Below are 27,677 nucleotides of genomic sequence, written 5' to 3' on the forward strand. Positions count from 1 at the left end.
CCACTTGCCTTTACAATTTATTAAGCTATTCCGTGTCCATTTGAGAGACAAAGGGCATCATCAGAGATGTATTATACTCTTTTGTAGCCAAAATTTATAAAGGTAATGTGGACGGTCAATAAGTGCTAGAAGGTTGGTTTATGGTACCGCAACAGGCTAAAATTTATAATAAGAGCTCTTGAACTTTTGTTATTGATATATTTTACAATACATAGGGCTGTAATAGATTCTATGATTAAGTCCCTCGTTTCATTTAGACATTGACAATGTATGTATGACTGACTCTACGCAAGTTGCATCGCTTCTTCCCGTTTCAAGTCAAAAACCCTGATGAGTGCATCTTCAACAACCTGTTTGAAATCCAATGATGCAAAATAGTATTAAACGAATTGAATTGAATATTAGCAAAAAGTGAAAGTACAGCACACCATTAGAAATTTAAAAAAATGACAGTCAAGAGAAATTTACCTTGTCTGGTGTGGATGCACCAGATGTTACACCAATTGTTATTGGACCCTCTGGCAGCCAGTTTTCTTTCTCCACCAGCTCTCCATGCTGATAGACCAAAAAATTAACATTATTATTAATAGTGAAGGCTAGAAAGAGCTAATAACTTTGACAAGGTATAAATCTCTTTATCCATGCTTACGTTCAACTTGTATGCTATTTTGTTTCCTGGACCAATTCTTTGCTCACTGTCAATCCAATAAGAAGGGATTCCACGTTCCTCCGCTATCTCTTGCAGGTGTGAAGTATTGCTGGAGTTCCATCCACCAACTACTAACATTAGATCCAAATCTTCCTCCACCAATTTATACATAGCATCTTGTCTCTCCTAAAAGAAAATTCAATCTAGCTGTTGATTAGACTGAAAGCATACAAAACTGACCAGTAACTATAAATATATTATGTATGCTGCTAACTTATAACCAGCTTGGCTTAAAAAGTGTAGCAATCACATTTTAACTAATCTAAAATAAGCAAGAACATCAAAGGCAACGGAAGTGAAACTACCTGAGTAGCATCACAAATTGTATTGAAGCTCATGAAGTGCTCATTGATGTTCTCCACACCATATTTGTGCATCATAGTCCTCTCCAATAGTTTCCCTAAGAAATTATCAATAAAATAAATACCACAAGTACTCATACTTTAGAGACGAGTGAGTCAACCCCCCCCCCCCACCCCCCAACTCAACTCCAAAAAAAAAATACAAACCAATGTCTTCTGTCTCTCCCTTGAGCATTGTTGTCTGATTTGCAATGCCAGCTTTTATCAGGTCTCTGTCTGGATCAAAGCCCTCAGAAACTGCAAATTTAAATTTCTGCACAAAAATAAATAAATACATAATCATGACAGTGAAGACCACAGGGTTTAGAAAGCAAGACTAATTACATGATGAAAAAACCATACCTCTAAAAAGGCTTCCTTGGTTGAACTGGATCCATTCAATTCACCACCAAGAATGTAGTCGCAAACATATTCAGCCTGGATAAGGTTAACAATATGCAAAAAATTAAAACAAATTTCTTCAAGGCATTCATTACACGAAAAATGAGAATAACAGCAACTTAGGACTGACCTCCTTCATATTCTTCACAATTATATACTTGCCAGCAAAAGAAGCAGTTGCTACAGTTTCCTCATGGGCATATTTACCATGAATTACAGAGGTATAATCTCCTTGCTTGTGTTTTTCAACAGAATTCCATACCTTAAGACAATTTATTGAAGAAAAAATCTCAGTATTTGGTGATGCATGGCAAAATATATATGAATTGAAGTTATGCAAATCAGCACAATATCAAGCCATCTATACAAAAGAGTACCTTTGCAACCCATGGGCAAGTTGTATCAACAATCTGAACATTTTTCTCGCTCAAAGTCAACATCTCTTCCACTGCTGCTCCAAAAGCTGGCAATATGACTACATCACCCTTGTTGACAACATCAAATTGTTTTCCACTTTCTTCCAGAGGAATATTTTGAACATTCATCTCCTCTAGCCGCTGCATTAATAATTTATCAATGTTAAAAAAATGGCATGCACAGGAAAAAGGGCAGCAATCAACCATTGAGTTCAGGACATGAATAAACTTTTACCAACTTCCTGAACTGAACGGTATAACTTCAAAGTACCAATTCAAGAAATACAAGATCATTGATGGTAATAGGAAACATGAAGAAACCTTATTAACAGTGGGGTTGTGGATGATTTCATTGGTAATCCAAATTGTCTCAGTAGGAAACTGTTTTCTGGCCTCATAAGCAATTTGAACAGCCCTCTCGACTCCCCAACAGAATCCATAGGCTTCAGCAAGCTTCACTGTGACAGTACCCCATGTATACTCATACCCGTTGTCCTTCAAAGTCTTAATGATATCACCTGAAATTACAAAAACATGGTACACACAAAATCATTACACACACACTGAACAAAACATAACATACAATTTAACACAGCAACAAATCTTAAGTAAACTCCCAACAATAAAAGCACACAGTTTAAAACTAACCTAGAGCTCAATTTCCATGGAACGGAAGCAAATCATCTCAACAAATAATTAAACAGAACAATGAACCACAAAAAGGGCATGGTTGATTCTCATCTCGTTTTTCTTGTTTAAAAACGGTTTTATGAAGCATTGCACACGATTCAACAATCAAAATTCTTATCCAAAATTTATTAAACTTTAAAAATTGTTTTCAAAACAAGTGTCTTAAAAAAACAAATAAACACAAACAGCTTAGAGATGTTTTTTTTATATATAAAAAAAAATAGTAAACAAACAAGGCCTTACTTATCCAATTTATCTATCTCTATCTTTCTCTCTAAGCCGAAATAATCACATGCCCAGAAAGAAAGAAGCAAGCTTTTATATGCAATTCAATTAAAAAACACAGCAAAAGAAGTCAAACACCAATTCAGAGGAAACATACTGGTGTACTCGCGATTCATGAGTTGGAGGGTCTCTTCCTTGTACCCAAATCCTTTGCGGTTATAATTCTTACTCCGAGTAAGGTTCTTACGAAACACCTTCGGATCGAACTCCGAACCCACAGAGCCGGAAGGGGAATCGCCAGAGCATCGGACAGAGAGAGGCTTCTGGCACCGGATTCTGGTGAGAGTCTCCGGCAAAGCAGTGTCAGCGCGCGTGGCGGGGAAACGGCAAATATGCGCAGAGAGAGCCATCGTAGATAGCATTACACAGTGCGTCAAACACAACACAACACAACACAACAAAGTCTGAATGTGTGGGTTATTTTATGGCTGCAAACTCGTGTTCTCTGTTGTTGTTTTCAGATTTTTTTTATTTTTTTTATTTATTGTTCAACACTTCAACGCCGCCGTTCTTTATTATTATCGAGTATTATGTAATTACAATGAAATAAGCATTTTTTTTTGTTTTGACTAATAATATTTTTTATCCGTGGAAATTTTCTGGCACATGTTATTGAAAATTTGATTTTTTACGGTGTCAGAGTTACATACTGTCACAGTGTGGTATAGCATATAAGCAATTTTATTACACAAGTTATTGAAAAATTGTTTTTTACAATATTTAGTTTTTCTGGTTAGGTGAGTGAGTTGAGTGCTTGCAGTTTTTTTGGCGCTTATGAGGATGGTGCCCACATACTAACACGGTTCGTGAATGTTGTGTACCCGTGACAAACGTTTTCTTCAATTAAAATTATTTTTTTTCTATTTTTTGTTTCCAAAGATAAAGATTTCCTTTTAATGACAAGATTTTCAATTATTAATTTTTCATTAAGATAAAAATAAAGGTAAATTTAATTTTCTTTTTATGGCCTGCACCACACATATTTTTTATTGAAGATAATTTTATTCCAACCAGATATAATCATTATAAAAAATAAAAAAATTTCTCCAAAGATTTAGTACAACTACATACCTAATAGTTGAACTCGAGAATGATATATCCTTATAACCTTATCAACCCTAACTAAATAGGATGACATTTTTGTAAAAAAAAAATAATATAATGATATCTTATATAGTTATATTTAACCTCATAAAAAGTATCAGGTCATGTTTTTAATTGTTTTTAATTTTTTTTCTAAGTTAGAGGTTAATCTCCTTTACAGTGTGTGTTTATCGTTAACTCAAGGAAATTTGCATAAGATGAGAATCAAATAGGAATTTTCTTGTTAAATAAATCGCTCTTATTCATGTGTTACACTACTATGTCAACTCTTTTGGATTAATCATGTTTTTAATTTAAACTTAATAATTAGGAATGACAAAACGGTTTGACCAACCCGTTTAGGCCGCTCTACCATTGACCCACCAAAAACAAGACGAGGCGAGATGGCCCACTTGTGCTTGGTGGATTGAACATCCTGGCCCATCCTGTCTGAAGGTGGGCTAGTGGGTTGGCTAGCCAAGTTTAAAAAAAGAAAAAAATAACATGTGTACATGTGGAATTTTCAGTGTGAATAACTAAGTTTCATTTTCCTTTTTGCAACAAGAAAAAGGCAACACAAAAATATTTAGACCACAAAAAATACTAATAATCTTTAATAATAAGTCTATCAAGTAATCAAATCACAATACAAAGTGATAAATGTGAAATTTGAGTTAATTTGATAGTCAATTTTGATTAAGAATGATTGCAATTTCTTTACTTTACTATTGTTTTTAATAAAATAAAAAAAATTAATATTTTTACAGTTTTTTATTAGCATAAATTAAAAGAAGAAAATTTTCAAGTGCTTTGGAGGAAATTTGATGCAAAAATTGAAAGAAAAAACCTTGAAGAAAAATTAGAAGAATTGGACAGCTCGCTTAGTGCACAATTCAGGCTTAGCATGCACTCTCGCTAAGTGGGCCAGCTCACGCTTTGCGCGAAGAAGGCTGACGAGGAAGCCTAAAGGCGCGCTTAACGCGAAAGCTCGCGCTCAATACCAAGTCAGCGTGAAAAGTAATCTACCTTAGGCATATAAAAGGAGTAAGAAGTTGAAGGAAAAGACACGACCCCAAATACTTAGAGCTCTCTAATGAATACATCCTAAGCCTGAGTATCTCTAATAGGGGAAATCCTCTTTCTATGTCCGTTATCTCATTTTCTTTCTCTATCCATCCCTCTTCTTCTGTCCCACATTAGTCCCTAAAGTGTAAAACCTCTTATGATAATGATAAGTTAACCCTCTCTATTGGGAGTCTAGTAGTCGCCCGTTATTAATGGAATTCCTTGTTGGCTCTCTATAAAATATTCGTTTGGGTGGGGGCTTCCAAATACATCGTAAAATATTCGTTTGGGTGGGGGCTTCCAAATACATCGTAAGCTAGACCCATGCTGACAAATAACCAACCTGCAATGAATAGGGAAGGTATAGTAATGCTATGAATAATCCAGTATCAGGTAATAATATCAGCAAAAGAACGTTGTCACGTGCTCTTCTTATCTATTAAATGCAATTTCAATTTCTATTATATTTTTTTTGCTCTTCATCTTTATTGTGTGGTTTAACCATCCATGCATTTGTTTCTAGGGGTTATACACTGGAAAATGGTAATTTCTAAAGAACTGGGAAAGGACATTTCAAAAACAATTCATTGCTATATAAGGTCCACTTTTTTTTTTTACAGTGAAAACAGTTGAGACAAAGTTGTTAATAATAGATTGGCGAGAGAAATGGGTAAAAGAAATTTTCACCCAAGATTTAATAATTGATCTATTCTTAGCCTAGGCAAAGTCCATCTTGTTGCGATAGAAAGGAATAAGAATAAATAAGTTTTAGCTAGTGTAATAAAGATACCAATTATCGTTACAAAAACTCTATCAAAATAAACAACCACGCTGAATAAAAAAAATGATTCTTTGTTACCTATTATCTTTTTTCTTACAATATAAAAACCCAAATTGAATTGTCGTAATTTTCAAACAAAACATCAATCAATATTTCATTCAAATCTCAATTCAAAATTGGATTTAGAATTTACTCCAGGAAGGTATAGAATATAAATTTGTTTATTTGAGTAGTTTTGGTATACTATGTCCCAACTTATTTGCATTCTGAATTATCTTTTTATCATTATCTTTATCTTTTACTTTTCTTATATTTAAATTTTTTTTATCTATTTTATCTTCTATTTTTTTATCTTTAAATCTATCATCTTTTTTTAAAAATCTTTATCTTATCTTCTACCTCTTCTTATCTTCTATTTTAAATTCCTTATCTCTTACTTATAAACTGAGTTTGAATGTACAAACAAAGTTCAGGTGGATTTGACACTCCAACTTCCAAGTATTTTACTCTTGAGACAATGATGTACTTGCCAATGAGTTAACACAAAGTCATAACTAATTTTACGATACTAAAAAACACAAAACAATTACTTATTTATTAAATTAAATTTTATAATTTTGTTTTTTTATTTTTTTAAATAAAAAATATACAGATAAAGAAAAATAAAAAAAATTGGATAAAATTATAGTACAATTTTTTAGTTACTTTGTATGTACTTTTGTAGTTAAATTTATGTGATGTTGATATTTTTTTGTTATGTTCGTTAATTAGAAAAATAAAAAAATTAGTTAGTAGTATTAAAATAAACTAAAAAATATAGTAAAAAAATAATTGATACATCTATCTTGTACAATAGACATAAAATTTCAAAAAGAGTAGTAACTGCTATATTGAAAATATTTTTAAAAATATTTATTTAGCAGTTATTTTTTGTTTAAGTGATAAGAATTGGTATTTTTATCATTTATGGCGTGCAGATATGAAAAAAAAATATTAAAATATCCAAAAGATACTAATAACTACTAAACATGAGTTATTTTTTATAATAAAAATATATTAAAAATATCTTTAAAGATTTTTAATTAGCAGTTAGTTATTTTTTGCTGTCACCCGAATTAATGTAGCAAGAATATGAACGAGTAAGATTATGAATGAGATTAGTGTGATCCAAGGAGAAAGAGGATGACAAATAATCGTCCCGTTTTAACTCGCATTTCATATTGAGATTGACGAAAAAGAAAATGAATGGGAAAGTGGAAAAAATTGTGGAATTTCCCGGCAACATAGAAACAATTGTCCTAACATATCTTCATCTTTAAGTTTTCCTTAACGAAGTGTAATTGTTTAAGTATTTTATTGATAATGTAATATAATGTTCTTCTATAGATAAGTTGTTAAACAAAAAGTCTTCTCATTTTTAATTAAATCTAATGACATAATCAAACTAATTATATTTAGTAATATAATTATATTAAAAATAATTATATTAAAAAATTCAGATTTCAAATAAAAATATTCACCTAAAAAATATGTTAAATAAATTAAATAATAAAACAAAAATAATTATATTTAATAATATTATTTTCTTTTAAAAGAAAATAAAAAATAAAATTATAAATTTAATTTAATAAATAAGTAATTTTAAAATTAATTAAAAAAATTATATAATATAATATTTATATTTTATAATATTTTAAATTAAAGAAAAGTAAAAAAATGAAAAATAATCTCAAGTAATATATATTAAAAATTAAATTACAAAATAATATAAACTGAAAAAAAGCATATAAGAGAAAATGTGTATTTAGAAAGAAAAAAAAATCCACTAACGGGTCTATTAGCTCTAGTCTGGTGGACTGATGTGTTAGGTATTACGGATCATAATGAACTTGTGTGTCGAAAATTCCATCTTGTCCGCCAAGTTAGGCCAGCTCGTCCCGTTGTACCATCCCTACTAATAATAATGAAATTGAAATTAACTCCAAATTGAAATGACTCAAAATATAATTCATACAGATTCTTAAACTACATCGCATCTAATTTCTTCAAGTTAAAACGGCAAATGTATCAAAATTAACTCCAAATTGAGTTCAATTAGTGGAAAAAAATAGTTAGGCATGTGCCTCCACGTAAATGGGACACCAGTATTCTGACAAGTGATAAGACAATATATTTAATTTATCAGAACTAAAATTTTATCAGAATCTTAATTTATTTATTCCTTATTTAATAATTTTCATCCATAAAACTTTGAGATCGTTAAATTTACTGAAAATTTCTCAGAGCGAGAAATAGAGTCAAATTTAGCTGGTTTTTTTTTTTTTTTTTTACTTTTTGTTGACCAACTCTATAAAATTATTTTATAAATTTTGCAGTTTTCAAGATCGGATGGCTTTATTTAAAATTTTAAAAAAAAGCACCGGTAGCTTTGACTTTTGTTTTTTTTCCATTGGTGGCGGCTTTGACTATTGATTATCTGTATACACAGGATTTTCTAAACATTGCTTCTTCAAATCTGAGTACGCACTTTATAATTTAAAAATATCTACAATTGATCTTAATAAAAAGGTTAAGTTAATTTCTACGTCCTTAAATTATTTAGTAATTTTAATTAACTCTTTAAACATTTTCTTTTCAATCAAGTAATTGAACTTATGTTTATGTTTTAATTAAGATCGTACTATTAAAAGTTACATAATTAAAACTCAAATTCAAGCTCTCAGTGTAAATAACCCTACATTCGAAGATTGTGACAATCTTAAGTTTGTAATTAGGGCAGGATTTTTTTTTTGTTATTGTACATAAATTTTTAGAAGTAGATGATATTTCAATCCGTAGATATAAGATAATGATATGAAGTTGTTATTATCAAAAGACAATAATAATTTTTTGTTAGAGATTGTGAATGTATATAAAATAAGTATTTTTCTCTAAATATATTTTATTTTATATTCAATTGTCAATTAGGATTCAAATTCGGATCACTTGGTTAAGGTATACAAGGAATCACTTGTATCAAATGGTTGTTGGTCTTATTTCACTTTAATTTTAATTACAAATTTTATCGCCAAACTTTCATTATTTTATGAATTTTATCACTTATGTTTTATTTTCACGAATTTTATCATTCAACTTTTAACATTTAGTAAATTTTACTATCCAATTTTTTAACTTTTGTTTATTTTATCATCATGTTGGTAAGAAAACAATGTAGAAAGTCATTTTTCTATATTTTTATACATTGATTGCATGGATGAATCTATGGCTAAGAGAATAAAGGCATTTGCCCTCACTAAGTTTTCATTTTGCTTTAATATGATATATAAATATTAATTATATTATATTACTCTCATTTTCAACAAAACGATAAAATAAAGAAATTTTTTGGCTAAATATCATTTGGAGTTCGTTTTAAATTATTATCCAAAATAGGATAAGTCATACCATCTTTTAGGACTTCTAAGTTAAAAGTCATAACTAATGTTACGACTTCTATTTTTTTAATTGAAGTCCCAAAATATTTTATGACTTCAGTTATTTTTTTTTAATTTACTACTTCTAAGTCGTAGGTCTTTTTTTTTTATGACTTTAAAGTCATTTAAGTTTTTTTTTTAATTTTTTTATAGAAGTCATCAATTCATTTACAACTTCTTTTTTTTTTGTTTTTCTTATAAATTTTTTTAAAAAAATTGTAAATAATTATTTGATTTAATTATCTAATAAATAAATATTTTTTTTTGCTTTTTTAGTTTTATTTAATATTTTTATATATGTTTTATAAGTTTTTATTTAATATTTATATACATTTTGAGTATTGTTTTATTTAATATATTTTCTAAAAAAATTAAATGGTTTTATTTAAATTTTTCTTGATTTTTGGTATATTATTTTATTTAATATATTTTCTATATTTAATGTTTCTATATTTTCTATATATTAAATAAAATGACATACCAAAATTTAAGAAAATTTTAAATAAAACCATATAAAAATATATAAAAAATATTAAATAAAACTAAAAATATTTATTTATTAAATAATTTAAATAAAAAATTATTTGTATTTTTTAAAAAAATATATAAGAAAAAAATAGAAGTTGTAAATTCATTTGTGACTTCTATAAAATTTTTTAGAAAAGGACCGTGTCGTAAATTTTTAAAAATTAACTGAAATCATAAAATATTATACGATTTCAGTTAAAAAAAAATTCATAACATCGATTGCAACCTTTAACTTAGGAATCGTAAAAGATATTAAGCATTTACCCCGTTTTGGGTTATGGTTCAAAATGAACCCCCAAATGGTAATTAACAAAAAAAAAACTTCCCCATTTAGTCACCCTCATTTTCTAACCAAAAGAAATATTGCCCTCATTGTTAATAAATTTTAATATTATTAAAGAAGATAAGCTATCAAATTCTAGTATTATCCTATTAATTATTCAATCTCTTAATGTATTAAATTGAGAAAAAAAAAGTTATATACAGATAATGTAAAATTTTTTACTCATTTATCTGATTACAACCTATCATGTATGATAATTTTATTGATTTTTAGAATAATTATCTTAAAGTAATTCAGAAGGTAATTTAAAATTATTTTAAACTATTATTGTATAAATATTAAACTCTATTATATTTTTATGTAGAAATAAAAAGACTTATATAAATACTATTTTGCTTCTCTTATTTTGTTCAATTCACAATTTTAATTCCTTCATTTTAATATAAAATAGAAATAATTGGTCTGCTTATTTTAAAAAATTTACAATTTTAGAAAATTCAGCCCACCCCCAAAGATATCATGCTTTGAAAGTATTATAGTATGAAATAAAAACTTGCGCATCAGAACTATTCATTCCACGTACAGTGTGAAAAAGTTATGATTGTGGTGAATCTATGTAACTCCTCAAGACTTGAGAGTCACACATGTGGGTATGGGCATCAATCATCATTTCACATTCACGCACAGTAGAGAATGACATTGGTGCCAATGGATAACATACACGATCAAAACTATTCACAAAATTAACAATTCCCCATCTCATTCTCAATCTAAGAGACATCCTTCTACCTTTGGCTATGGAGGCTTTCTCCGTACAGTCACTTATCACAGTCACCATTCCCTCCTCTTTGTCATGTAGAGAAGCCACTGAGAAACCTTTTGCCTCCCATGTCAACCTTTCCCATTTCACGAGGTACCCTTGCACCTCAAGAGCCACAAAGCACAAAATCCGTTGCACCAATGCTCAAGCTTCAGGTGTTATATGTTTCTTAATTTTGAGTGTCATTGCTGTGTGTTCATTTGTATTTAAATTGATTTTGAGGTGAAATGATTTATATTTGTATGTTGTTATAAGCAAGTTAGTAGTAGTATTCATTATAAGTTTTATATATATATATATATATATATAAAATACAAAGGTTATCTAAAATTGTTTTGACTCAAACAATTTTAGAGTGAGTCTAATGTTTGAATCATCTAACGTGAATCCAAAGTCCAAACTTGCATGTTATATACAAGGTTCAACAAAATCTAGTACTAGTACCGCTGAGGGAATTTCTGAGAAAACAGATTCTAAGGATGACAACTTAGTATTTGTTGCGGGTGCCACTGGTAGAGTTGGCTCACGGACAGTGAGGTACATTTATTAGTTCTTGATCTATAGTTCTCTTTTCTAGGATAATAACTTTTTAAAAATGCTTAGGAGTGATAGTCTCTCTCATCCAGGGAGCTTATAAAGCTTGGATTTAGAGTTAGCTAGGGGTGTTCACAGGTATGGGTTACTTACGAATCCGAATCGATCCAAACCGATTCAAATAGTTTAGGTTAAATCATTTATGTATTTAGGTCAAGACCGAACCAAACCAATCAAAACTGTTCATGTATGGGTTGGATTACGGATTTAGATTTATAAATCCGATCAAAATTTTTAGAGTTGTTTGGCTGCTGGTATGGAGCCTCCAAGTGTTGGCTACAAAGTGTTTGGACTAGTAGCATTGAAACCTTTAAGGTATTATTTTTAGGTACATTGTATTTGTTTTACCTTTCACATTTATTTTTTATGTCATATTTATAATATTAATGAATCATATTTTGTTCATTTGTTTCAACAAATCTGATAGTAACAAAATTTATTACATGAAATTAGTTTGTAAGGAATAATTGTGATTCAGAGTAAATTTCGTTGATGAATATTTTGTTTTAATTTGTATTAGTCTATTTTATAATATTATGTCGATGACATTAAATTAATCAATTTTACTACTTTCAGACATTTGATAATATTGCGTTAATTGTATTTTGATGAATCATGCTCTAAAATAATAGTTCTAGGTAAAAAAAGGATCAAATTTAAATGGATAATCTGTTGGTCCGAATCAAACCAAACCATTCATGAATGGGTTAGGTTGGATTTTAAAAAAAATTGTAAAAATCGAACAAATCAAATTTTATTGGCTTGAGTCTTAAATTTGATCAAAACTTACCTGAATCAGCCCACGAATACCCATAGTCACAGCTGGAGTGCAAAATGCTCGTAGGGCTGGTGCGTTAGTTCAGGTAGCGTAGTGATTAATTACGTGAAATGTTATATGACTAATATCTTGTATAAAATAAATATGCATTAAAGATTTAAATATGTACAGAGTGTTAAAAAATTGAAGCTTGATGGTACAAGTGCAAGTGGAGGGGGGTAAGGCAAGAAAGTTTGTAATCAACATGTCTCGGTTTCCAATGACAAAATGCTGCTGTATTGAAAATGTTTTTGGGTTTTAGTCAAGCTGTAGAGAAGCTTGAAATTGTGGAATGTGATTTGGAGAAACCTGAAACAATTGGATCTGCATTAGGGAATGCATCAACAGTGATATGTAGCATTGGTGCCAGTGAGAAGGGAGTTTTTGACATCACTGACCCTTTCAATTTCCAAAAGATTATCAGGCCACCAAAAATTTAATTGAGGCTGGTAACAAGAGCTTTCATTATGTTTTAGTAGTATGCTTATTGTATGTTTCGGTCTTTATTTATCTTAAAACTGAATTTTCTATTGTTTACTGATCAAATTTCGTTTAGCCTTAATCTTGAAACACTAAAACAAACACAAATGTTATCCTTGGAATTTCAATAAGCCAGGCGGTGAATATTTATTATGTTATTTTGTTTATACTTTTGTCTTGACTCTTGAGCAGTCATTAATTTGCATTGTACTAATGTTGAAAACACAAAAATGCGAAATATTTGTTCTCTCTATCTTGCAGCAACTGTTGCCAAAGTAAATCACTTCATATTGGTTACTTCACTGGGAACAAACAAAATTGGCTTTCCTGTAGCTATCCTCTAGGGAGTATGAGAGCTTTCTCAAGTACTAGCTGTGTACAATTTCAATATTTGTAGTTCGTAGTCAAGGAGTAGTTATATTGGCATATTGACATCATAAAGCAGTTTAACTGATTGCTTAATTCTTCTTCTGAAGTTTGTTTTGGGGATTCCAGATTTGGAAAAGGAAGGAAGAAGCAACATTGCTAGCCAGTGGACTTCCATACACAGTGAGTGATAGACCAGGCAACATGCATGAAGCCCAGCACGGAAGGCCTCAGAGGAAGGTCACACCTCCTCAAAATTATGAGACTGTTGATTTTTAAATAGGTAAGTTAGTGCTAGCCAAGTGCAAAATCCACTTATTCTGATTCATTGCAGATTGCTGAACTCATGGCAGTCATGGCCAAGAATCACGACCTTTCATATTGTAAAATAGTGTAGGTAATTGCAGAGACAAATGCACCACCAACTCCCATGGAGAAACTTCTTGCAAAGATACCTTCTCAACGCCCTTACATTTCTTCACCCAAGGTACTTCCATCCTTATATAGTACTGTACAATTTCAGTTACTTTATCAAAACTATTGAAAAAAATGGATGGTTGAAGCTTGAAAATAACTGTTGACCTCCTCCTGCTTATCAGTGCAACTTTGCACAGCAGGTGCTAGTCATTATTAACCATTCTACCTTGCTATTGCTAACAAGTGCTACATGTTAATTTGTTGTTTATTTGGATGGTTCAGGAACCGGATATTGCAGCTGTCAGTGTTCCAGATCCCTCGGCTAATGTTGTGGCTGTGTAAAAGGTCTATAAAGTCCGCTCAGTCAATCCGACGTCACCCTTTTTAATCGTTCCACCTCTGAAGCTACTCAACTCATTGAGGTGAGTTACTTCCTTCCAACTGAACTACCCATCAGCTAGCGTTGCCACTCAGAAAGAAACTGCACTACCTAAACCAGTGACAAATCAGCCACTTTCTCCCTATACTGTGTAAGCCAGATTAGTAATATTTCCTAGAAACAGATATTAAAATATTATGTAGTGAAATCTGTTACTCTTTCTGATTATGTTATAAGGATTAGGATTGTGAACTGTGGAGGCATACACTAATGTGATGTTTATTTTATCAGCTATGATGATTTAAAGCCGCCATCATCTCCTTCTCCATCTCAGCCTGGTGATGGGAAACAAACAAAGATCAGTGAGACAGTGCCAAAACCAAGTGCTTTAGATTCTCCAAGTAGCGTGCTAGGAGTACATGGCATCTCTCAGACAACATCTTTATCTGAAATGGAGAAGCCTCTTTTTCCTTATGTAGCGTAAGCCACCCTCTAATTTCCTGCTCATGTTAAATTGTTAATGCGCATTACTGTCTTTCTTACCTAAACATCCTACCATGTGTTAGCCTAATTTTATTCTTGTTATCAACACTTGGTAGTACTTTTAATTGTGGTGTGTCTATGCATTAGCACCCGACATTATGCAGTTTGGTTTCAAATTGTGACGATTCTGGCACTGCCCTCAGTATGATTTTATTGTTTATGTTTGTTCCCTATGGCCATGTTATGCATGCAGATATCCTGACTTAAAGCCTCCAACATCATCTCCTAATGCATCAACTATACCATTTTCCACATCTGCTGGTGACGGGGTGCCAGAGATAGCCACAGTTTCAAGCAATGGACCAGCCCAACTTTCAATAGCAGATGAACCAAAGGAAGAACATCTCCCAGAACCCAAGTCAAGATCACTCTCACCTTATACCACGTGAGCTGCTTCTGACTTGCCTTTAAGATTTTAATTTTTCTTTTCCAAAGACTCTTCATTCCTTAATGTAATGCATGTCGAGTAATTAAACTTTAGAAAAGAGATATAAGGGGGCGGGGATATCAGCTAATGACTCATTGCCCTGTATAATTGTGAGTTTTATTTTGGTTGGAAATTCAAGCGAGTAAAGAAGTCATACATTGCTAATGAATGGACTTAAGGTGAAAAGGTGGATAAACCAAACACATCAAGGCTTTGGGTCAAAATGTTATATGTCAAGTTCACTTTCACTAGTATGGTTTCTGACCCAACATTTTCGTATTAATTTGTTACTGGATCCATAATTGTTATAGAACTTCTGAAAAGTCTATGCCACAGTTCATATCGAGGATGGCCAGTTGGTCACTCAAATATGAAGAGAAGCATTTCTGCGAATTGAAAATTTCAGCAATGGCGTTTATTTTTCTATGACCTTTTGGTGAATCACAACGAACACTATTGTTCATTTTCGTAATTTATTTTTGGCATTGTACTTTTTACTTCAAACTTTAGGTTTTATTGAATTTATTCCCAAGGAATTAATTTGTCGTGTTTTACTTTTATTCTTTTTAAAACTTTTCAAAACTTGCCAACTTTTCAAAACTTGGAATAAAATAAGACTGGATTTATGTTTTCTTTATTGTACATAAAGTGATAAAACTAGGAAAAGAAGACGATATCTCAGTAGTTAGATGCAAGATCTTAATTACTAGGATTTCACTATCTAGATACTCGACCCTCGGTTTTTTTTAATTTAATTAAAATAATATAATCAAGTAGCATAATAGAAAAAGTTTAATTGGCTATTAATGTAAAACAGTTTTTGAAATTTGGCTAAGAAAAACCTTACTTACAATTTTTCTTTTTTTGACATATCAAAATCGTACGAAATTAAAACTTGTGCATCAGAGAGATAGAAACTATATATTCCACGTAAATTTGAGAAAGGAAAAAAAAAGTCTCTCAAAGTGTTTAGTACTAGAATGTCCAATGAGCGAAAAATTGGATTGATTAGTCCTAAATTATGTTTGTAGGATTAATCTGAGAAACTTCTAATATATTTAGAGATTAATTTTAAAATTTTATTTTTTAAGATTAATTTATCACCGTTTAACACTTCCATGATCAAAATAGATATTTGGAAGAAAAAAAAAACGTTATGATCTTCTCTCGGTGGCGAATCTAAGTAACTCGAGACTTGAGGTTGAGGAGTGACATATGTGGGGTAGAGGCATCATATCATAGCCACACACTGTAGAGGGTGGCACCAGTTCCAATGAGAGAAGATAGTAATGGATAACATAACAAACACGATCAAATTCAAAACTATTCACATCTTCATATTATTATTCTCATTCCCAGATATCATCCTTCTAGCTTCTCCTATGGAGGCTTTCTCCGTACAGTCACTCACCGCAACCACCATTCCCACCTCCTCTCTGTCACGTAGAGCTGCCACTGACAAACCTTCGGCCACCTCCCATGTTAACCTTTCCCATTTCACAAGGTACCCTTGTACCACAAAGCACAAAATTCGTTGCACCAGAGCTCAAGCTTCAGGTGATATATATATATATATATATATATATGATGCTCCTTCTCTCTTTCAATATATGTTTCATTTAGTTCATTTGTTTTTGTATGTTTTCATTCTAAAAGGAAGTTAGCTAGTAACAAAACTCAATATTTTTTTTATAGAATGCAAAAGTTACTTAAATTTGTTTCTAATATGTGAACATTTATCTAAAGTTATGCATTTAAACGGAAACGGAGATACAAGGTTGACTCTGGTTGGGGAAGGGAGAAGGGAGGGGGGATGAGTCGCGGTTTGAATCTTCTAACCGATATTTCTAACAAAAATAACAAATTAACATTTTCCGTTAAGAAAAAAATTACACATTTAAACGTGATTTTGGATCATCTAACGTGAATCTAAACATACATGTTGTATACAAGGTTCAACAAAATCTTGTACGGGTACTGCTGAGGGGATTTCTGAGAAAACAGATTCCAAGGATGACAACTTAGTATTTGTTGCTGGTGCTACTGGTAGAGTTGGTTCACGGACAGTGAGGTACATTTATTAGTTGTTACTCTGCACTTCTCTTTTCTATGATGATAATCTTTTTCAAATTCTAAGAAGCGATAGTCTCTTTCATCCAGGGAGCTTATAAAGCTTGGATTTAGAGTCAGAGCCGGAGTGCGGAGTGCTCAGAGGGCCGGTGCATTAGTTCAGGTAGTGTAATGATTAATTATTTGAAATATGTTATATGACTAATATCTTGTGTAAAATGGATACACGTTAAAGATATAAACATGTGCAGAGTGTTGAACAATTGAAGCTTGATGGTGCAAATGGAGGGGTACAAGGTAAGGCAAGAAAGTTTTGAAATCATTATGTTTCGGTTCTCAATGACAAAATGCTGCTGTATTGAATAACAGATTGTTTTTGGGCTTTAGCCCAGCTGTAGAGAAGCTTGAAATTGTGGAATGTGATTTGGAGAAACCAGAAACAATTGGATCGGCGTTAGGGAATGCATCAACAGTTATATGTAGCATTGGTGCCAGTGAGAAGGAAGTTTTTGACATCACTGGACCCTTTCGAATAGATTATCTGGCCACCAAAAATCTAATTGATGCTGGTAAGTGGTAACAAGATCTTTCATTATCGTTATGTTTTAGTCCTCTATGCTTTTTGTATGTTTTGATCTTTCTTTGTCTTAAAATTGAAGTTTTCATTGTTTACTGCTCAAACTTTGTTAAACCTTGATCTTGAAACACTAAAACAAACACAAATACTGAAATCAACCAGGCTTAATCAGTTAGTGTTTATTATTTTGTTATTTTTTTTATATTTTTGTCTTGAGCAGTGATTAATTTGCATTGTACTAAATGTTGAAAACACAAAAATGTGAAATGGTTGTTCTCTCTACCTTGCAGCAACTGTTACCAAAGTAAATCACTTCATATTGGTTACTTCACTGGGAACAAACAAAATTGGCTTTCCTGCAGCTATCCTCAAGTGAGTATGAAAGCTTTCTCATGAACTAACTGTGTTCAACAATTTCCATATTTGTAGTTTGTAGTCAAGTAGTAGTTATATCCACATATTGAGATCATAAAGCAGTTCAACTGATTGCTAAATTCTGCTTCTGTAGTTTGTTTTGGGGAGTCCTAGTTTGGAAAAGGAAGGCAGAAGAAGCACTGCTGGCCAGTGGACTTCCATACACAGTGAGTCATTCTGAATCTCTGATACTAATTTCACCCAAGTCCAGGTTCTATTTGACTAATTAGTTTGTCACTCTTCAGATAGTGAGACCTGGAGGTATGGAGCGGCCTACTGATGCTTTCAAGGAAACTCATAATATAACCCTATCAACGGAAGATACTTTATTTGGGGGTCTGGTGTCAAACCTTCAGGTACTTATCTTGTGATATGTTTTCATGTATATAGCTATAATTCTATAAATTATGATAGACATATGGAAGTTGTTAACTCTCTGATTTTCAAGAAAGTACCCAAGTACTGATAATAAATAAAAGTAAGTGAATTTCATTTTATGATGAATTGCAAACAAATTGGAATACTTTTGTGTATGATGGAATATGATCACAAGCTAGCTCTCATAGTTTTTTGCAAGCAAGTTGATTGAAAAACAATACTAATAAATGTTATTCTTATTCTATTTTGTTTTTAGCTCTCTTTTAGTTTGCGATTATATTTTCTATGTATGAGCATTGCCAATCTAATTTCATAAAAGTCAACAATGCATTGACTGGAAATTCTCATGAGGGTCATGCTAATGAGTGCCCTAAGACACAATCAACAATCAGAAAGTTTGTATTGGAAATGAGAGTGCATTAGTAGCATCAAATGTTACAATTTGTTATAAAACCACTTTACTTTTGATCCCTTAACCAGTGGATACTGGTTAACATTCTCCTTCTCATAATCCCCACCTTGACATCAGTGCAGTGTCAGTATCCGACAACATGTAGACTATAGTTCTGTTTTTTTTTTTTTTGCATTCTCATCATATCTCTAATCTCTTGTTCATAAATTTTATTTCTTCATTATTTTGTAAGCTTATTCTGAAAAATTCCAGTTATATTAATAAAATTTGAGCTCCCATAGGTTTTCTTTTCCTGTATCTAGCAGGTAATGTACACAGAACTTTAAATTTGAGAGCTACCTTTGCTATCTGCTGTGTTACCACAGCGTATATCTAGTTAGGACTACACATAATCGTATTTACTGAGGTTAATATAACCATTTTAATTTAATCCATGCTTGTTTAATTCTTGTCTGCACATACAGAACAGAATATATATTATTACACGCCGCACCATGTTGCTTGTATGTTTGGAAAGTAATGTAAATATGTTGGCAGTCATTGTTGCCTCTTATAAATGGGAATATATATGCTCTGATTTTCAAATTGGTAAGTGAATGCTAGCCAAGTGCAAAATTAACTTACTCTAATTCATTGCAGATTGCTGAACTCTTGGCAGTCATGGCCAAGAATCGTGATCTTTCATATTGTAAAATAGTGGAGGCAATTGCAGAGACAACTTCACCGCTGACTCCCATGGAGGGACTTCTTGCAAGGATACCTTCTCAACGCCCTTACATTTCTTCACCCAAGGTAATTCCTTCCTTATATAGTACTGTACATTTTAAGGTACATGATCAAAACTAGTCTTGAGAAAAATGAATGGTCGTAACCTGAAACATAACAATTGAATACCTCCTGCTTCTCAGTTCAACTTGCCACTGAGGGTGCTAGTCATCATTAACGCTTCTACCTTGCTATTGCTAACAAGTGATAGTTAATTCATTGTTTATTGGGATTTTTCAGAAACCAGATATTGCAGTTGTCAGCATTCCAGATCCCCCTGCAAATGTTGTGGCTAAGGAACCTAAAGTAGCCACTCAACAAGAAACTGCACAACCTAAACCAGTGGCAAATCAGCCACTTTCTCCCTATATTGTGTAAGCCAAATTCCAAATATTGCCTTGACAAAAGATATTAAAATATTATGTAGGGATATTTGTAAGTCTTTCTGATAATGTAATAACTAATAAGGATTTGGACACAACCAATTTTTTTCATTGTGGACTATGGAGGCATAAACTAATTTGATGTTTATTTTATCAGTTATGATGATTTGAAGCCACCATCATCTCCTTCTCCATCTCAGCCTGGTGGTGGGAAACAAACGAAGATCAGTGAGACAGTGCCACAACCAAGTGCTTCTGATACTCCAAGTAGTGTGCTGGGAGTAGATGGCGACTCTCAGACAACATCGTCATCTAAAGTGGAGAAGCCTCTTTCTCCTTATGTAGTGTAAGCTTCCCTCTAATTTTGTGCTCTTATCTTAATACACATTACTGTTTTTCTTACCTAAACGTCCTACCCTATGTTAGTCTGATTTCATTCTTGTTATCAGCAGCTTAGTAGTAATTTTATTTGTGCTGTGTCTATGCTTTAGCACCGGACCTTATATAGTTTGGTTTCAACTTATGTCAATTCTGTCACAGCCCTCAGTATGATTTTCTTGTTCCCTGAGGCCATGTTATGCCTGCAGATATCCTGACTTAAAGCCTCCCACGTCACCATCTCCTAATGCACCAACTGTATCAGTTTCCACACCTGCTGCAGCTGGGGTGCCAAAGATAGACACAATATCAAGCAATGGACCAGCCCAACTTTCGACAGCAGATGAACCAAAGAAAGAACATCTCCCTGAACCCAAGTCAACACCACTTTCACCTTATACCATGTGAGCTGCTTCCGACTTGCCTTAAAAAACAATTGTTTCTTCTCCAATGACTGTTACTTTATTCCTTATTTAAGGCTTTTTCAACAAATGACTCATTGGCTTGTATAATTGTGAGTTTTATTTACTGGTTGGAACTTGGAAATTCAAGTGACTAGAGAAATCATAGATTGGTAATGAGTGGACTAAGGTAGGAACGTGTAAATGAGAACATGCATAGATCAAATACATCATGACTTCGGGTAAAAAAGTTGTATCAAGTTCACTATTACGTCGTAGTATCCCTTTCTTTTTGTCCACTCTCCTATGTGTAGGGCTCTCTGATATTTATAATTTATTATCATTATGCTTAGGTTGGTGTCCTTAATTTTTAACAAATTTCTTGTTTAATCCATATTTGTCTTATGTTTCTTGGAGGAAATGTTAACATTCCGATCTCATTCAAATGAACATCCAGGTATGAGGACTTGAAGCCTCCTGCATCACCATCACCTTCCTTCAGAAATTCTTAGGAATTGCCTAAGGTTAGAAATGCAAATTATTATATGTATACCCTTGATTATATTCTACAATGGTTTAAGCTTTATTTTTACTGCCAAAATTACTGGACACATAATTTTAATAGAACTGTTGAAGAGTCTATGCGGCAACTCATATGAAGGACAAGGATGGTCACTCAAATATGAAGAGAAGCATTTCTACGAATTGAAATTTTCAGCAGTGTTTCATTTATTTCTTTATGACCATTTGGCGAAACTCAACGAACACTATTGCTCCTTTTTGTAATTTATTTTCCCTATGTTACAATTTAAATGAAGGAAAAAGCATCAGTTTTCATGTTCAATTTTTAATATTTGTTTTTATTATTTTCAGCTTTTCATTTCAATTTTATTTGCGGATAACATGTGACCGTTCCAGACGATTTTGTACGTACTGCAACTCACGTTTTTGCCGTCAACTAATGTACATTTTCTCTTCGAATATGACTTGCAAGCCAACTATGGAAATGTGCTACAACAAGAAATGTTTCTAGTTCATAGTACATGCATCGTTTGTATGCCACAATATGCACGCGTGTTGGGGAAGGAGTTCAAATGTCCAATCAAAATAGAAGTAATATTTTTTCGATTAAGGTAAATAAAATAAATGTGTTTTTAGAAAATAAAAATGATGTTTTATTTATTCATTTGATAAGGAGTAAAATAAAGTTCTTTTTTTATGAAATAATAAAATAAAGAAAAATAGAGTAGATAATAGGCTTATAGTACCCTAGCAATAAATAGGGACATATTAAGTCAATTTTTACCTTTATGATATGTTTCTGCATAAACTCAAACCTGATCCCGTAAAACTACAATCTCGGATCGACAAATGTTAATTGTTAATATATTAGTTTTTGTTAGGAAAAAACTCGAATCCACAATTTATCCCTCCCTCCAACTCTTATATCTCCTAAAATAGAACTAATATAATTTGGGTCATTCTCAACCTTAAGAATAGATATGTTATATAATTTGTTTATAGATCATAAACTACAATACTAGATAAATTACAAAAGCTTTCAGGAAAGAAATATAGATAAATTATTCAGGGACTCGTGAAATAAAATAGAATAGGTCATGACAATTATATAAAAAAAAAAAAAGAAGTACTGAAAGTTTTAATGGTATGAAACAGAATAAGTCAACTAGAATGACAATGTATATAAATATGTACAGATATGTGCTATAAGTTCTTAAAATAATAATATCCTAACTTATTAGTTGGTTGGTTGGTTTTATGTTTAGGAGTCAATTTTAGTGATTCAAATCAATTAAATCTCCATATAATAGTAACTGTGTCCGTCATTTATTGTGTGCTTCTGTCATGCAATGTGTTTTCTGTCATGTTGTATGGGAATGGATAGGATTTTCACTTAAATTCTCTCTAGTAAAAATCTCCACCATCAAAACTTCATATCTCCTTTTTTTATTATTTTAAATTTAAAAGATTATTTGAATGTGTGTCTAAACTTACCATAAAGGATTTACTGAATGTGTATCTAAACAATAATATCACACAGCTCTGTATATATGTGATTGCTTATTCTAAAGCCTAATAAGCTAACAATTAGGGATTCTACCACTAATTCTAACAAAATTCTTTCTCTTGTTTCTAATTAAGGACTGAGATTTCACTGGACAGGAATGCCATGAGGGATCTAACTAAACCCCTTTTGTGTGTGTATTTCTGTCATGTGTGTGTTTTCTGTCACGCTGTATGTGTGTTTCCGTCATGTAATGTGTTGTGTGTTTCTGTCATGTACTATTTAATGAGACTATGTTTGCTTTCCTTCAATTGGTTTCTAAACAACCTCTCACTGACTACTTTGTCACCTCACCCCATCTCAGTTAGTATTACCGTTTGTCCAATCTCTCGTGCTTTCTCCCACATTTCTCCCTCTCCGTTCTCACCCTTTTCTCATGTCAACAAAAGTACAGAACCTTTTTCCTCAGGCTTTTGTCAATATATTCACAATCTTTATCCTACCTTGATGACTCACATGGAACCTAGTATTGTCCAATACGCTTTAAAAGCATCATTTGCTAAATAAGATGTTTTGTTTCACAGTCGTTAACTAATTACCCTTGCAGTCACAGACCTTCAAGTCCCATTCCTAGTCCTAGCTAGTTATTAAGACCCATCCACAAGTAAGTGTCAATTTTTTTTATCAATCTTCATCTTCCTTCTTGGACCCTGAGGCCTCAACTCCAGTCGTTGCTGAGTGCACTTGTGACCAAAGATGAATGACGTGTTAAAGTCCAGGCTCTATGGTACAAAATAGTAATTTTGTTATCAATACTAGGTCTGAGTACTATTGGCGTCTATCTTGAGAACGTTAAGGCTGCTTTTTGTTATGTGATGTTGCACCAATTATAAATGAACATTTATGGGTAGAATATCAGCGTTCTCATTGCTATAGTAGTGAATATAATAATGGGAAGGGAAAGTCACTCATGGATGCACATTTAATCAGATGAAGTGATAGTAATCAAAAGCAAAAGCTCACTTGAATGAAACCATGGACAATATCACATAGCAACAACAAAGACCTTAACAAATGAAGAATATAATTTTGTCAAAGAATAGGATAGACAAAAGTCAATTGCACTAGCAACTAGTATTGATACCAAAACTGCTATTTTGTACCAAATCATTTTAGCTTTCTCAAATCCTTAATTACATGTGCAATCTTAGTTTCTTAGTTGGGATTTGGAAGGGTACCATCTCCCATATACACTCAAATCTACTTCTATTTAATAATGCACTATTTACATCCTTTGTAACAAAATACCTTGTTATCCAATGAAGTTGAAGTTATATGAACAATGAAGTTTGTATGGAGACTTACAGTTAATGAAACTAACCATGGTAACGAGGAAGCCTCATTCTACAACCTTACCCCAGCTTGCAAGTCAGTTAAATCGATCTCCAAATCTAAATCCTTGGCCAGTATAGATGACACCAATAAAGGGTTGGATGGTGAAACCGCAAGATGGTTCAGGTCGCACAAGCAAGGATAAAGCAGTAGACTGGTATGGTCATTTGTGAAACGTTGTAGTCTAACACATGTTGGTCAACGTGACGACGCTGAAAGTGTGATAACAATTACCGAGTTACTACAAAAAAAAACATTATATTTTTCAATTAAATTTGAAATACAGGACCAATTTAGGTCATCTCTCAAGGACACAATTCATCAATGTTCTAATCTAAATTGTAAGGTAACATGGGAGAATTTTTTGTTGATTTGCAAAATTTTAAGAATCGATGAGAATCAATTCAGAATCAATCAAATCAGTCCAAAATTAATGAAAATCGATATAGATAAGTGGTTTGAAATTAAGAAATCAACTAAGAACCGATCAAATCAATTAAGAAACAATGACATTAAATTTGATAAAAAGATATATTTTTGAAATTATTAAAAATTAATTTTAATACTCTAATATTATTAGTGGAAACAATTATGCTATTTTTTAAGAAAAATTATAGCATTTACTAATTAACAAAACACGTTAAAGCAATTATTACAAACAACTATAAATTTGATTTTTTTTTTTATCTGTAGCAATTATTTCAAGCAGCTGATTAGACCCCTAAACATTTGAATTTATAATTAGATAAGCATAATTTCTTTACACCGCCAAGTGTCAAGGGATACTAATAAAAATTCAAGTTAATCTGTTCCAAAGTAGTAGAGTAGAGGGGTTTGGTGTTAGGGTTTTGGATTGAAATTTGAAGAGTAACAATGGAAGATACGCCAACACCTTCAACTGCTTTGACCTACCTTAATCCTTCCTACTGGTAATCCCTATTCACTGATCAAAGCTTCTCAACAAATTTTGTAAATTTCTCAACAATTTAATTTAATTTTCCTTTCGTTGGTTTCAGGGACGAGAGGTTCTCGAAGGAGGAGCAATACGAGTGGTTCAAGGATTATTCCCATTTTCGCCACTTGATTCAACCCCATCTCACGCCCCATTCCGCTGTATGCTTCATATTCACACATTAGGGTACGATTTGTGATTATGGAATATGGCTAACGTGAAAATGTTTGCAGGTCCTGGAGCTTGGGTGTGGAAACTCACAAATGTGTGAACAGTTGCATAAGGATGGCACAACCAACATAACTTGCATTGACCTTTCACCTGTTGCAGTTCAAAACATGCAAAAACGGCTATTGTCCCGGGGATTCAAAGGTCAGCTTCCTCAATTATACTGTTGTCCTGTTTGGATAAGCTTCTCCTTAAGCACTGGAAAGATAGATATCAAAGAAAAAAGCGAAGTAAGCTTCGCCGTAAGCTAATTTGCTTAAGTTAAAATCATTTATTTTTGGACCACTGATAACATAATAGTGTAAAGTATCTGTCAGCTTTGTCTATCATTAATTTCTCTCAGGGAACCTGACTGACCACTTTAGTGGGGTCTTCCATCCCAATCATATTGTTTTCCATTCACAATCCGTGAACCAATCCCACTTATGGGAGAAAAGTTGATTTTAACTTATAGAAGAAACTTATTTCATTTTTTTCTTTTTATTTCTTCTGCTATAAGGTTTTATGAAGAAGTTTATGCAAACGAGGTTTAATTAATTATTACACATGAATGAATATATATATATATATATATATATATATATATATATATATATGATTGACTATCTATATTAACTTTGTATTGTGAATCTGTGTTTCTGATTTGTTATGTCTATTTTTATTTTACATGTTTTCATTTCTGTGATTAGACATAAAAGTGCTGCAAGCTGATATGCTAGAGCTACCTTTTGAGGATGAATGTTTTGATTTGGTTATTGAGAAAGGAACTATGGTAAATTGAATAATTTTCCTTTGATCTATGATGGGATTTTGACTTGATGTTTTAAACTAATGATTATGGTTCCTGTATGATCGAGTGTTTGAAGTTTATGGATTAAATGCGATTCTTGGTTTTGAAATTTGAAGGATGTATTGTTCGTGGACAGTGGTGACCCATGGAATCCAAAGCCTGAAACTATATTCAAGGTCATGGCCACATTGAAAGGTGTTCACAGGGTTTTGAAAGCTGGTGGCACATTTATCTCAGTAACTTTTGGCCAGGTTTCAAAAATTGTTAGATGTGTTGTGTCTCTTTTAATGAGTATTGCTGTGATTGATTCTAATCTATCTAAAATTCATGCCAGCCACATTTCAGGCGCCCTATATTTAATGCACCAGATTTCAACTGGTCTGTTGAGTGGACTACTTTTGGTGAAACCTTTCACTATTTTGTCTATGTTCTGAAGAAGGTTGGTCCATATAATCTTACTTCTCGTTTTTCTTATGATGACAAAAGCAAATGTTTGTTCATTGCTATTTTTAAGGTATAGATACCAAAATCCCCATTCCACTGACTGCCTTTTAAAGTGAACAATCATTCTGGTCCTTCAAAGTTAACCTTGATGACTTCACATTACCAAATTGGTTCTTCAATAATGAGGAATATCATCAGTTTTCTACTTCAATGACCAATTTGATTTCATGCATATCTTTCGAGGACAAAATTGTTGAATTTTTAAATACAGGACCAATGTAATGTTGCATATACCTTTGGAAAATCTATTATGCTCTACTTTTTTGCAATTAAAAAGTGCTACTTTTGCCAATGATATAGATAATGATTCTATTCTCATGACGAAGTATAGATTTCATCATGAGCTGTAGCAGTATAATTTTTTTTTTTTTGGGGGGGGGGGGGGGGGGTGTAGGAGGAGGGGGAGGGACGCTTTAATATGCTATACATGTGAGGGTGATTCAATCTTGGATCTTCACCTTTGATGGGCCGCTAGGTGACATCTAAATTGTTGCACAAATCTAGTTCTGGTTATATGATTTAGAGTGGGATTATGCATAAGAGGTTGATAAGGATTATAATTCGTATGCTTGTGGTTTTAACTGTTCTGCATTTATGTTTTAACTGATTGGTGGAACTTTTTTCAGGGACAGAGATCATCATATGATGATATTCCACCTGTTAAGAGGTTTGAAGCATCACCTATTAATTTACTTCATGAAGAGTTAGAAAGTGAAGATTTTGCTTTCCGGATCAATGTTGACGAGTTGAACTATTAGACTGTATTGTATGAAGTTTTGCCATCAATTTCAATTTATTTTCCTTGCTGCAATTTTAATTCACTTGCTTCAAAAGAGGAATGCAGTTATCTTAACTATTGGATTTAGGCACACTGATGTTGCACCAAAATTGTAATTTTAATTTGTTGAAAAGTAAATGAAACCATCTCAAGTTGCTAGCTATGTTTGCCATTCATCCTAATGCTCCAATGTAATACGGGCTATGTAGAGCACCACTAACTTAGATCTCTCTCGTTCCACAGTGAGTTTAGGCGAAGTGCCTCTTGAATTTTAGTCACTTTTTATAAACGAAATTTGAAATATTAGAAATCTAACATGATGACCATAAC

The 27,677-nt window shown here is 32.2% G+C and overlaps 4 protein-coding genes across 6 annotated transcripts; 3 read left to right on the forward strand and 1 right to left on the reverse strand.

Moving 5' to 3' along the window:
- Window positions 1-162: 162 nt before the first annotated feature.
- On the reverse strand, window positions 163-3,328 carry LOC100805941 (4-hydroxy-3-methylbut-2-enyl diphosphate reductase, chloroplastic). Its single transcript, XM_003537850.3, has 10 exons — window positions 2,941-3,328; window positions 2,190-2,386; window positions 1,830-2,009; window positions 1,583-1,714; window positions 1,414-1,488; window positions 1,219-1,324; window positions 1,015-1,109; window positions 650-835; window positions 469-555; window positions 163-350 (listed from the first exon to the last, which is right to left on the reverse strand). Exons 1-10 carry the CDS (start codon window positions 3,203-3,205, stop codon window positions 285-287), a joined length of 1,389 nt encoding a protein of 462 aa, XP_003537898.1. The 5' UTR covers window positions 3,206-3,328; the 3' UTR covers window positions 163-284.
- A 7,525-nt stretch (window positions 3,329-10,853) lies between these two features.
- LOC100802397 (protein TIC 62, chloroplastic) lies at window positions 10,854-15,905 on the forward strand. The gene is made up of 8 exons (XM_041006790.1): window positions 10,854-10,969; window positions 12,550-12,667; window positions 13,263-13,373; window positions 13,531-13,620; window positions 13,833-13,888; window positions 14,012-14,080; window positions 14,221-14,409; window positions 14,666-15,905. Exons 1-8 carry the CDS (start codon window positions 10,854-10,856, stop codon window positions 14,859-14,861), a joined length of 945 nt encoding a protein of 314 aa, XP_040862724.1. The 3' UTR covers window positions 14,862-15,905.
- A 222-nt stretch (window positions 15,906-16,127) lies between these two features.
- On the forward strand, window positions 16,128-21,521 carry LOC100802919 (protein TIC 62, chloroplastic). Of its 3 annotated transcripts, none has more exons than XM_006590845.4 (14): window positions 16,128-16,456; window positions 16,853-16,970; window positions 17,060-17,132; window positions 17,221-17,266; window positions 17,368-17,538; window positions 17,837-17,918; window positions 18,055-18,127; window positions 18,206-18,316; window positions 19,390-19,542; window positions 19,756-19,889; window positions 20,056-20,244; window positions 20,486-20,680; window positions 21,135-21,201; window positions 21,303-21,521. In XM_006590845.4, the coding sequence occupies exons 1-13, from the start codon at window positions 16,189-16,191 to the stop codon at window positions 21,187-21,189; spliced, it is 1,668 nt and encodes a 555-aa protein (XP_006590908.1). In that variant the 5' UTR covers window positions 16,128-16,188; the 3' UTR covers window positions 21,190-21,201; window positions 21,303-21,521. The 3 variants fall into 3 exon arrangements, with proteins under 3 accessions (XP_006590908.1, XP_014619483.1, XP_006590906.1); XM_006590843.3 differs by having other exon boundaries at window positions 16,131-16,456; window positions 17,362-17,538; XM_014763997.3 differs by lacking the exons at window positions 21,135-21,201; window positions 21,303-21,521 and having other exon boundaries at window positions 17,362-17,538; window positions 20,439-20,569.
- A 3,263-nt stretch (window positions 21,522-24,784) lies between these two features.
- On the forward strand, window positions 24,785-27,506 carry LOC100807535 (EEF1A lysine methyltransferase 4). Its single transcript, XM_003537853.5, has 7 exons — window positions 24,785-25,024; window positions 25,112-25,208; window positions 25,281-25,419; window positions 25,965-26,047; window positions 26,182-26,316; window positions 26,400-26,504; window positions 27,196-27,506. The coding sequence occupies exons 1-7, from the start codon at window positions 24,969-24,971 to the stop codon at window positions 27,325-27,327; spliced, it is 747 nt and encodes a 248-aa protein (XP_003537901.1). The 5' UTR covers window positions 24,785-24,968; the 3' UTR covers window positions 27,328-27,506.
- The last annotated feature ends 171 nt before the right edge of the window (window positions 27,507-27,677 follow it).

Source organism: Glycine max, chromosome 11 (genome assembly GCF_000004515.6).
Source record: "Glycine max cultivar Williams 82 chromosome 11, Glycine_max_v4.0, whole genome shotgun sequence".
Classification (NCBI taxonomy): domain Eukaryota; kingdom Viridiplantae; phylum Streptophyta; class Magnoliopsida; order Fabales; family Fabaceae; genus Glycine; species Glycine max.

Bases quoted from the DNA above. Each gene is read 5' to 3' on its own strand.
- LOC100805941 (XM_003537850.3), bottom strand. From the start codon at position 3,205: ATGCTATCTACGATGGCTCTCTCTGCGCATATTTGCCGTTTCCCCGCC. The intron at 1,325-1,413 runs GTATGGTTTTTT...ATTTTTGTGCAG, and splicing joins CCAAGGAAGCCTTTTTAGAG to AAATTTAAATTTGCAGTTTC. The intron at 556-649 runs GTAAGCATGGAT...TTGGTCTATCAG, and splicing joins AAATAGCATACAAGTTGAAC to CATGGAGAGCTGGTGGAGAA.
- LOC100802397 (XM_041006790.1), top strand. From the start codon at position 10,854: ATGGAGGCTTTCTCCGTACAGTCACTTATCACAGTCACCATTCCCTCC. The intron at 13,889-14,011 runs GTAAAAGGTCTA...CCCATCAGCTAG, and splicing joins TCGGCTAATGTTGTGGCTGT to CGTTGCCACTCAGAAAGAAA. The intron at 14,081-14,220 runs GTAAGCCAGATT...TTATTTTATCAG, and splicing joins CCACTTTCTCCCTATACTGT to CTATGATGATTTAAAGCCGC.
- LOC100802919 (XM_006590843.3), top strand. From the start codon at position 16,189: ATGGATAACATAACAAACACGATCAAATTCAAAACTATTCACATCTTC. The intron at 16,457-16,852 runs GTGATATATATA...GTTGTATACAAG, and splicing joins CACCAGAGCTCAAGCTTCAG to GTTCAACAAAATCTTGTACG. The intron at 17,919-18,054 runs GTGAGTATGAAA...CTGCTTCTGTAG, and splicing joins TTTCCTGCAGCTATCCTCAA to TTTGTTTTGGGGAGTCCTAG.
- LOC100807535 (XM_003537853.5), top strand. From the start codon at position 24,969: ATGGAAGATACGCCAACACCTTCAACTGCTTTGACCTACCTTAATCCT. The intron at 26,317-26,399 runs GTTTCAAAAATT...AATTCATGCCAG, and splicing joins TCTCAGTAACTTTTGGCCAG to CCACATTTCAGGCGCCCTAT. The intron at 26,505-27,195 runs GTTGGTCCATAT...AACTTTTTTCAG, and splicing joins TTGTCTATGTTCTGAAGAAG to GGACAGAGATCATCATATGA.